This window comes from Hippopotamus amphibius, chromosome 7 (genome assembly GCF_030028045.1).
Source record: "Hippopotamus amphibius kiboko isolate mHipAmp2 chromosome 7, mHipAmp2.hap2, whole genome shotgun sequence".
Lineage (NCBI taxonomy): Eukaryota > Metazoa > Chordata > Mammalia > Artiodactyla > Hippopotamidae > Hippopotamus > Hippopotamus amphibius.
In genome coordinates, this window is record NC_080192.1 from 66085653 (window position 1) to 66097562 (window position 11910).

The 11910-nt window shown below is 34.7% G+C and overlaps 1 protein-coding gene across 1 annotated transcript; it reads right to left on the bottom strand.

The window, feature by feature from the left end:
* Positions 1-9411: 9411 nt before the first annotated feature.
* LOC130857355 (3-keto-steroid reductase/17-beta-hydroxysteroid dehydrogenase 7-like) lies at positions 9412-10416 on the bottom strand. The gene is given in 1 exon segment (XM_057742962.1): positions 9412-10416. A coding segment is annotated over 1 exon segment (1005 nt).
* Between the last annotated feature and the right edge of the window lie 1494 nt (positions 10417-11910).

Here is an 11910-nt window from a genome sequence, read left to right on the forward strand (position 1 = left end):
TCATCACAACCACTTAATTGTCATTATTATAATCATTATTAGCATGGTAACAATGGTATCATTGAATCTTTCCACTTTACTGGGTTTAACATATATTAACTCATTTAATTTTCCCACAATCAATATTAAGGGTTAAGGACATTCAGTTAATAAATGGAGAAGACAGGATTTGAACTCAGAGATTTTGAGATATTGCTTCAGATCTCATACTCTTAAAATTTAAAATACATGTACATATGAATATATATGTACATATAAATTTTACATCTTAAAAAAAGAATGCCATTCTGGTTAAATATAATGTCACTTATAGGGGAAAATTATAATATATTTAATATATGTGGCAATTTTATAAATCTATAAAAATTCACAGCCTAAGATAATGTGGGTAATGGGTCTGAAGATAGAATTTCCAAGAGAGAAATTCACATTATTAATAAGATAAAAAGTTCAATATTATTCAAAAGGTAAAAGTATTTTGCCTAGGTGGTAGAAACACAAAGACATTTACTTCCTGCAGTACATGGTTTCTCTCATTTTTTTGAGTTAACTGAGAAAATAATCAACATATTCCAGTTTACAAAAATATGTACAGTTTTTGAGATGGAAGCTTTTATCCGGGTACTACAAGTTTTGTTAAGAGCAGTTATTGAATACTGCTTTGTTAAGAGCAGTGATTGTGTATCATAATTTTATTATAATTTAAAAAATAAGTTGTTAAAGGATCAGGTGACAATCAAATTTAAGAAGTCTAATTTCAAAGTGGTGAGCTGAATGAAATAAAGGCTGATTTCAGGAGAAAAGGGATCTTATTGTAATGCCCATGGTATTAATTATTGATGGTCTGAGTCACTAAAATGGCAATGGAAAATTGGAAGCAGGGGATATTTATAAGGAAGAATAAACAAAGCTTAGTTCTAGTAGTTAGGAAAATAAATATGGTACTGTATGGCATCCTGTGAAATTTCTCACACTGCTAAGCAGGGATCTTGGTAAAGTGTCTCTCATAAATCACCGTGGTCAACCTCTGTCATTGGAATATCAAAGTCCAATCTGACGGCACGTGAAGAGTGAGAACTACATTAACCATCTGACATTACCATTATAGTACACTAATGATGATTTGTTAATCTGAAGTTATAAATAGAATTTCTAAGAGGAGGTATTTAATCTCTCTTAACATCACAGCCTCTTAGTTCTGAGAAATCTGAGTGGGAAAATACAGTGTAATTAAAACTTGCCAGATAAACACCGAATCTAAGCAAGGGGGTTAATTACATGGTTTGAATGTTTACTGACATGAGGCCAAGTTAGAGTGACAAATCCTTTAAATTTATCTGTACACCCAGACCAGTGAATCCTTGTGCCAGGATAATCTTCTTTTGGGGGCAAAATACTTTTAGAAGCAGCAATGTTAATATATCTCTGTAAGTACTCTTACTCTTTACTTCCATGGCTGTAAAGAACACGCACACCATTTATGTTGATTGACACAACTTTATACTTCCTAATATATTTTTAAAGTTTTACAAATAAGGCCATCTGGCATGTATATTACTTGTGGATATTTAATGTGGTTTTCCACTTAGCTGTGATCTGCTTTGAGCTGACTTAAGTTTCCTTCTCAGGAGACAGTAATGGAAGCTGCCCTATTGAATTATTGTGAGGATTAAATGGGTTAATATATGGTAAGTACGGTATAAGCATTTACTATTCTGCTATTATCATTATCATTTTATTCTATTTTTCTTAAATCTTCATGGATCTGTTACTATGAAACAGTAGTACTACCAGATCCTAGGTTGCACTCCTTGTTGACAAAAAGAATGATTCCATCACTCAAAGAAAGCACAGAAATTATGGTCAGATTGATGTTTGACTTTCAGTTGTGCTTCTTACCAAATGTGAGTACCTGAACAAAGTATTTAATCTCTCTGAATCTCATGTACCTGAGAATGTGGTCTGATCACCTGTCCATTTGCTTTAAGAATTTAGCTACGTGCCCATTTCTGGACATAGAAGTTTTTTTGTTTTTGTTTTTGTTTTTGTTTTTTACTTCAATATTATTTATCAAATATAAGACTTTCAAAATAAATAAAAGCACTTACAAGGATGAACCACTGATTATGAACTGTTTATATTTCAATGGTACTAATTAACAAATTCAAGATAAATTAAGAATGATACCCATAATAAGTATTTTAAATAACTTTTCTCTTCTACAAGGAAGACATAATATGGTAGACATGATAGTAAGTTTTCCTTAATCAAAATTCCATATGTAGAGAATTTTTCCATGTTTTCAACAAAAACATGGTGTGGATGCCTTAGCCCAGCCAGTCCAAACAGATTATCCCTTTTAGATTCTTTGAATTGTGGATGAGAGTGACCTAGAAAGTTAATAGTAGGTCTTAGTTCGGCATGTATGTAATCATAAGTTCAGGAGGTATCTACACCATGATGGGTCTTTTAAAATTAGAAAATAAAAGGAGCAGAAAATAAAGTCAGTCTACAGGAAGGGGAAAAAAAGAGTGAGGATAATCTTTTTTATGGTATGCTTCCTTTTTTTTAATTGATTTATAGGTGATTTAAAATATTATATTAGTTTCAGGTGTACAACAGTGATTCAATATTTTTATATATTATACTCCATTTAAAGTTATTACACATTAATGGCTATATTTCCCTGTTCTGGACAATTATCTTTGTTGCATATTTATTTCATACATAGTAGTTTATATCTCTTAATACCTTATGCCTAACTTTCCTCTCTCTCTTTTCCTCTCCCTGCTGGTAACCACTAATATGTTCTCTGAGTGATTCACTGATCTTTTTTTTTTCCTCTATTTTTTTGTCTCTATTTTATGTATTTTCTCTCTGAACTTTATTATTTTCTTCCTTCTGCTGACTTTGGGCTTAGTTTGTTCTTTTTTTTTCTAATTCTTTTAGGTGGAAGTTTAGGCTATTTTTCTGAGATTTTGTTTGTTTGTTTTAATAAAGCAGGCCTGTATCACTATGAACTTCCCTCTTAGAACTGCTTTTGCTACATCTGGTAGATTTTGGAAAGTTGTATTTTCATTTTCATTTGTCTTGAAGCTGATTAACTCTTTGATTCTCACATTGTTTTTTCTTTTTTTCTTTCTTTTTTTTTTTTTTTTGTGTGGCATGTTGTCTCGTATCCAAGTGTTTGTGCTTTTCCCATTTTCTTTCCTGTAATTGATTTCTAGTTTCATACTATTGTGGTCAGAAAAAAAATGTTTAATATAATTTCTATTCCCTTAAATTTGTTAGGACTTATTTTGTGGCATGTGATCTATCTGGTAGAATATTTCATGTGACTTAAAAAAGAATGCATATTCTGCTGATTGGGGATTGAATGTACTGTAGATTATCTCTTAAGTCCAACTGGTCTATTGTGTCATTTGAAACCACTGTTGCCTTATTGAATTTCTGTCTGGATGATCTGTCCATAGATGTAAGTGGCTTGTTAAAGTTCCCTATTATCATTGTATGATTGCCAATTTCTCCCTTTATCTCTGTTAATATTTGCTTTATATATTTAGGTGCTCCTGTGTTGGATACATATATGCTAATGAGTGTAATTTCTTCTTGTATTCATCCCTTTATTATTATATAATGCCCTTGTTTTAAGATGTATTTTGTCTCATGAGTATTGCTACCTGTTTTCTTGTTGTTTCCATTTTCATGAAATATTTTTTTCCACCGCTTCACATCCAGTCTCTATGTGTCTTTAGCTCTGAAGTGAGTGTCTTGTAAGCAGCATGTAGATGGGTCTTCATTTTTATCCAGTCATGCACTCTGTGTCTTTTAATTAGAGTATTTAGTCCATTGATATTTAAAGTAATTATTGATAGGTATGTATTTATTGCCAATTTATTCCTTCTTTCCTAGTTACTGTGATTCTTCTCTGTTCCTTTCTACTTCTTTTAGTTTACCTTGTAGTTTCATGATTTTCTTTACTGTTATGCTTGTGTTACTTTCTCTTTAGCTTTTGTGTACCTATTATAGGTTTTTGATTTGTCGTTACTATGGAGTTCATATATGTTGACCTATAGCTATATCTAGTTGCTTTAAACAGTCTTTTAAATTCAAACACATTCTAAAAGCTGTCTATGTTTTACTCCCCACTTATACATTTTGTGTTTTCAACATTACATTTTACATCTTCACATTTATCTTTTTTCTGATTATTGTAGTTATACTTGATTTTACATTTTTTCATCTTTTAATCTTTGAACTAGTTTAAGTAGTTGGTCATCAGCCTTTACTATACATTTGTCTTTACTTTTAGGATTTTTTTTTTCTTTCCTGTAGATACTTACTTCTTGTTATAACCTTTTCTACTTAGAGATGACTTAAATATTTCCATTAGGGTAGCTTTACTACTGATAAAGTCTCAGTTTTTTCTTCTTTGAGAAGTTTTTACCTCTCTCCCAATTCTGAATAATAATCTTGCCGGGTAGAGTATTCTAAGCTGAAGGTGTTTCCCTTTCAGCACTTTAAATATATCATGCCACTACCTTCTGGCCTGCAAAGTTTCTGCATAAAAATCAACCTATACCTTTGATAGGGGCTCCCTTTTACATGATTCTTTGTTTTTCTCTTCCTGCATTTAGAATTCTCTCTTTAACATTTGCCATTTTAATTATGTTATGTTCTGGTCTGGGTCTGTGTGGATTCATCTTGTTTGGGACCTTCTGTGCTTCCTATATCTGGGTATCCTTTTCTTCTTTAGCTTTGGGAAATTTCCAGCCAGGAATTCATCACATAAAGTTCTCATCCCCTCCTCTCTCTTTCTTCTCTTCCTGGGACCCAATAGTGTGAATGTTGTTATGCTTGATGTTATCCCAGAGATTCCTTAAAATGTTTTTTTTTTAATTTTTTTAATTTTATTTTATTTATTATTTATTATTATTTTTTAATGTGGTGGTCTGCCTAGATCACAGACCCAGACTGCTTTTGATGCACAGCCTGTGTAAGAGTCAGTAACAGCTGCCCCTGCCCTGATCAGATTTAGCTCCAGGTCTGAGTATACTTTGCCCCTCATAGCTAAGCTCTCTCCTTGGCCTCTGAGGCTCCCACTTTGTGGATTTTCAGCACAAGTGAGGTGGAACCTGTGCTGGTTTTCAGAGTGTGTAGGGGTGTAGTGTGCTGCCTGTGTAAGCAGCCAGTAATGGTTCCCCAGTACTGCTCAGATGCTTCTTTGGGTCTGGGCCACCTCATAGTCAAGCTATTTCTTCAGTCATGGCACTCAGGTATAGACATGGATACATCTGAGTTTTAGATAGATACTCTATTAGCACTGTAGAGAATAATGTGCGAGACTGGCAAATATATAGAGAACAGCTTAGTTCAAGATATATAATCTAAGGTAAGAATGGTTGTTTACATTTGCCAGAAAAAAACATGAGCATTATTTTATTTACTTCTCACAAAAACCTTGTGAGATAATTATGATCAGCTTCTGTTTTATACATGATCAAAGCCTCTGATAGTTTAAGTGGCAGTGTGCATAGCTAGTCTGTGACCAAAACTTATTTTTAATCCAAAATTCTCACTCTTCAAGACCTGCAATATAGAGCTATAGAAGTTTTTAATAACATGTTTTTCTAATTTCCAACACGGTGTCCCAGAGGCCGTCGCTGCAGATAAAATGTATGCTGAGTGAGGACTGTTTAATTTTTCAGTGCTTCTGTAGATTCTCTTCAGAGATCTACTTCTATCTGATTTTTTTTACATATTATGTTTCCACTTAAAATCTCACTCGAGGAGAAAAGAATGAGGTGCAGGTTAGGTTCTACTGCTGTTAAGAGAACAAATATATGAATAAGCCTAATAAATGGGGTTAGAAAAACACTTGAAATTTACTCACTAAACACTGTGATCTTTAAGCTTTTGCTGAAAAGAAATGCTTTAAAGCAGGAGTGCCTAAAAGGATGCTGAGAAATCATCCTTCAGATACTAGGTACCTCAAAAAAAGGAAGATAGACTTCCATTCCAAGGGAGGAAACTAATATAGAAGGAAGAGACAAAGACCTGATTGTTAGCAACACTGTTTTTCCTTAGATTGAACCTGAACTATAATTAAATCTATCCTTAAAACATTCAGATTCTAAATTGACTAAAATTATACCAGAATTCTCTGCTTTTGGTGGTTTTAAGTAAATTCTATAGTTCAGCCAATCATTGTGAATGATGACATAGTCTTTAGTGGGAAAATGACTTGCTCTGGAAAGTCAAGGAAATTTCAACTCTAAGACAAAAACCCTGTCAAGCAGAAAAGAGAGAAACTGGCACACTTTATTTGCAACTATATTGCATTGTATTCAGGGCATCTCTGTATGATGGTAATATTATGTGAGCCACAAAGATAATTTAAAATTTTCTAATAGCCACATTTATTTATTTTTACTTGATAATCTTTCTGACATTTTATTTTATTTAAAATTCTTTTTAGATCTTTATTGCAGTATAATTGCTTTACACTGTTGTGCCAGTTTCTGCTGTACAACAAAGTGAATTAGCTCTATTTATACATATATTCCCATATCCCCTCCCTCTTGAGCCTCATTTCCACTCTCCCTATCCCACCCCTCTAGGTCATCAACAATCATCGTGTTGATCTCCATGTGTTATGCAGCAGCTTCACACTAGCCATCTATTTTACATTTGGTCATGAATATATGTCAATGATACTCTCTCACTTCATCCTAGCATCCCTTTCCCCTGAATCCCGTGTCCTCAAGTCCATCCTCTACATCTGTGCCTTTAATCATGCCTTGCTATTGGGTTCATCAGTACAATTTTTTTATATTCCATATATGTGCATTAGCATATGGTATTTGTTTTTCTCTGACTTACTTCACTCTGTATGACAGGCTCCAAGTCCATCCACCTCATTATAAACAACTGAATTTTGTTCCTTTTTATGCTGAGTAATATTCCATTGTATATATAAGCCACATCTTTATCCATTCATCTGTTCATGGACACTTAGGTTGCTTTCATGTCCTGGATATTGTAAATAGTTCTGCAATGAATATTGTATCTTTTTGACTTATAGTTTTCTATAGCGTACATGCGCAGTAGTGGGATTTCTGGGTCATATGGTAGTTCTATTTTTAGTTTTTTAAGGCATCTCCAAATTGTTTTCCAAAGTGGCTGTATCAAGTTACATTCCCACCAACAGTGCAGGAGGATTCACTTTTCTACACACCCTCTCCAGTATTTGTTTGTAGATTTTTTAATGATTGCCATCTTTCCATGTGTTTGTTGGCTATTGGTATGTCTTCTTTGGAGAAATGTCTAGTTAGGTTTTCTGCCCATTTTGGGATTAGGTTGTTTGTTTTTTTTAAATATTGAGCTGCATGAGTTTCTTGTGTATTTTGGAAATTAATCCTTTGTTAGTTGATTCATTTGCAAATATTTTCTCCCATTCTGAGGGTTGTCTTTTCATCTTATTTACAGTTTCTTTTGCTGTGCACAAACTTTTCAGTTTCATTAGGTTCCATTTGCTTATTTTTTTATTTCCATTACTCTATGAGGTGGTGCAAAAGGGATCTTGCTGTCATTTATGTCATAGAGTGTTCTGCCTATGTTTTCCTCTAAGAGTTTTATAGTGTCTGGCTTTACATTTAGGTCTTTAATCCATTTTGAGTTTATTTTTGTGTATGGTGTTAGGGAGTATTCTAATTTCATTCTTTTACATGTAGTGGTCCAGTTTGCCCAGCACCACTTATTGAAGAAGCTGTCTTTTCTCCATTGTATATTCTTGCCTCCTTTGTCAAAGATAAGGTGACCATATGTACGTGGATTTATCTCTGGAATTTCTATCCTGTTCCATTGATCTCTATTTCTGTTTTTGTGCCAGTATTATATTTTCTTGATTACTGTAGCATTGTAGTATAGTCTGAGGTCAGGAAGCCTGATTCTTCCAGCTCTGTTTTTCCTTCTCAAAATTGCTTTGGCTATTCCTGGTGTTCTGTGTTTCCATGTAAAGTTTTTACCATAAATGGATGTTGAGTTTTGTCTGAGGCTTTTTCTGCATCTATTAAGATGATCATATGGTTTTTACCCTTCAAATTATTAATATGGTGTATCACATTGATTGTTTTTTATATATTGAATAATCTTTGCATTCCTGGAATAAACCCCACTTGATCATGGTTTATGATCTTTTTTTTTAAATGCTCTTTATTCATTCACATATATTATTGCATTTAATGCTCACTTCATACCCATGAATGGAGGAAGCAGAAAGATAATTACTTCACAAATGAAGAGTTTGAGATCCATTATTAAAGTGCTTCTTCCCAATTAACAGTGAGTGAACAGAAGAGCAAAAACCAGCTCTGCTCTCAGCTCTCCAGTTTCATCCTTCTATCTTGAAGACAGTGGAGTGTTTGGCCTTCATTTTCACATATGTTTAATGTTATTTAAAATATCTTTAGCAACAGAGAAAGTATAACCAAAAATCCATACTTTAAAATGTATAGAAATTATATTTACTTATAATTTTTCACATTAGCTCATTCAAAGTGTTACTCTATTACATTCCAGGTGTTTATTGAAACATGTAAGCATTTTAGCATTTTGTCTTCATATCATACAAACTAAGTCCTAACCACTTTTGACCATTACTGATACCAGGAGACATTCCACCAGTAATAATTCAATTGGAAAATTTCATTGAAACAATTTGAGTAAATCATTTTTGCTGCAAGATTACATCCACTAAAATATGTCATGAAAATGAGTTGGTCAGTAGTAAACAAATTTGTAAATTGTGTTAAAGCTCAGGCCCACTATTAACATGGACTAACTCAATATCAATGAAAGACATTTTTAAAATAAGAAAAGAATAATCCAAGTGGCCTAAACACATATACACTTGTTACTATGATTAATTACATGGGCACCTGTATTAGGATTGGTAAAAGCAGCATGTAGAGGAAGAAATAAGGTACAAGACCTAGAAAAACTACTCACAAGGAAAGGAACAAGGCTAAGATTGCCACTCAGAGAATGGGCAGTACTTCCTCCTGCTGGTGAAAAGGAGAACATGTATGTGTGTGTGTATGTCACAATTATTCAAGTCTACACCTCATGCCATGAAGTACAGCTTGGGCTCCAGTTGGCAGAACAAATAAACAGATACTCGGTTGAGTGACTCTAGCACAATTTTGATGTGACATCATTCTTAAGAATATATGATACTTTATCAATCTCTTTCTCATGTGTACACACACGTGCCCAGTCGCAGAGGTGATTCTGAAATGAAGAGACAATTAGAACTCACAGTTTCCCCTGAATGCATGGCACCTAACTCAATAGAAACCCTTGTGCTCCAGAATCCACAGAAGGCATGAAAGGTTTCAGAGAGTATCATTTTCAGCTCTGGTTATCAGTGTTTTGAGAGGTGACCCTAATATGCTTTTCCAGTTCCAGTAAGTTTTGGTAAAATTTTTCAGCGGTGCCTTCATCTAGATCCATCTTTTTGGACATTACGTAATTGTTTCCAAAGCCAGTGGTGGCGTTCAGATATTTCACCAGAGGATTGAGAGACTCAGGCTTTTGGTGGAAAAGCCAGACCAGTACTTCTATTCCATTGTATGGTGTCAACGTGAAAGCATTTGCAAAAAAGCGGAACAGCCGTATGTTGGGTATGATCAACGTCCACACAAAGGGAGGCAGAATTCCATATGTCAAATTGGTCAGCATTGTGCCTGGCCATGCAACACTGGAGTACAGACCCTGCTGGTTGAAGTTCCTATTCAAAGCCACACTCAGAAGGTCAATGGCATATTTGGAAGAGCTGTAGGGCTCCTGGCCTTTGCTATGCTGGATGTCCTCAAGGCTGAAATTAGATTTCATTGCATTGCGAGATGATGTCCAGATGAGCTGAGATGGACTGTCATCGTGCAACAGGAGAGATTCCAGTTCCTGAATCAGGATAAAGTGGCCAAAGACATTGGTTTCAAACACCTCCTGGAGTCCATCAGCAGTAATCTTGTCATGCTGGGTCAGCAGTCCTTCAGCTGTGGAGAATATATGAATCACTTTTCTTGAAAAGAGGCCACAGAAAAGTGCCTTGAGATTTAGCTGTAGATTAGGCATGATCCCAGCATTTAGATATACACAGTCTAATCTCTGAAAACTTTGCTTGAGCTCCTTGGAGGCCTGGAACACCGACGGCAGGCTGCTGACATCCACCTGCACAGTTGTGACCTCAGCGGCAGGGTGGGAGGCCAGCAGAGCGGTGCGGACAGCTTCTGCTTTGCTCATGTTTCTGCACGCCAAGCACAGGTGAAGCTCATCGTCTTCCTCCAGCAACCGCCTTCAGAGGGCTAGGCCAATGCCACTGCTCGCCCTGGTGATCAAAACCACTTTCCACATGGTCCTGAACACCACTGCCGTGCACAGGAAAGCCTTATGATCTTTTGAATGTGCTGTTGGATTCTGTTTGCTAGTATTCTGTTGAGGTTTTTTGCATCTCTCTTCATCAGTGATATTGACCTGTATTTTCTTTTTTTCTGACATCTTTGCCTGGTTTTGGTCTCAGGGTGATGGTGGCCTCATGGAATGAATTTGGGAGTGTTCCTCCTTCTGTTATATTTTGGAAGAGTTTAAGAAGGATAGGTGTTAGCTCTTCTCTCAATGCTTGATAGAATTCATGTGTGAAGCCACCTGGCACTGGGCTTTTGTTTGTTGGGAGATTTTTAATCAGTTTGAATTTCAGTGCTTTGATTTGTCTGTTCATATTTTCTATTTCTTCCTGATTCAGTCTTGGAAGGTTGTACTTTTCTAAGAATTTGTCCATTTCTTCCAAGTTGTCCATTTTATTGGCATATGGTTCCTTATAGTAGTCTCTCATGATCCTTTGTATTTCTGCAGTGTTCATTGTTACTTCTCCTTTTTCCTTTCTGACTCTGTTGATTTGAGTTTTCTCTTTTTTTCCTGATGAGTCTTACTAATGCTTTATCAATTTTGTTTATCTTCTCAAAGAACCTGCTTTTAGTTGTATTGATCTTTGCTATTGTTTCCTTCATTTCTTTTTTATTTATTTCTGAAATGATCTTTACAATTTCTTTCCTTCTGCTAACTTTGGGTTTGTTTGTTTGTTTGTTTGTTCTTCTTTCTCTAATTGCTTTACACGTAAGGTTAGGTTGTTTATCTAAGATTTTTCTTGTTCCTTGAGGTAGGATTGTATTGCTATGAACTTCCTTCTTAGAACTACTTTTGCTGCAACTCATAGGTTTTAGGTTGTTGTGTTTTCACTCATTTGTTTCTGTGTATTTTTTCATTTCCTCTTTGATTTCTTCAGTGATCTTTTGGTTATTTAGTAGCATGTTGTTTAGTCTCCACATGTTTGCAGTTTTTACAGGTTTTTTTTTTTTTTCTCTTATAATTGTTATCTAGTCTCATAACATTGTGGTCATAAAAGATGCTTGATATGATTTCAATTTTCTTAAATTTATTGTGGCTTAATTTGTGACCCAAGGTGTGATCTATCTTGGAGAATGTTCTGTGTGCACTTGAGAAGAAAGTGTATTCTGTCATTTTTGGATGGAATGTCCTATAAATATTGCTTAAGTCCATCTGGTCTAAAGTGTCATTTAGAGCTTGTGTTTCTTTATTTAATTTCTGTTTGGATGATCTGTCCGTTGGTACAAGTGTGGTGTTAAAGACCCCCACTATTATTGTGTTACTGTCAATTTCCTCTTTTATGGATGTTAACATTTGCCTTATGTATTGAGGTGCTCCTATGTTCGGTACATAAATATTTACAATTGTTATATCTTCTTATTGGATTGAGCCCTTTATCATTATATAGTGTCCTTCCTTGTCTCTTGTAATAGTCTTCATTTTAAAGTTGATTTTTTCTGATAT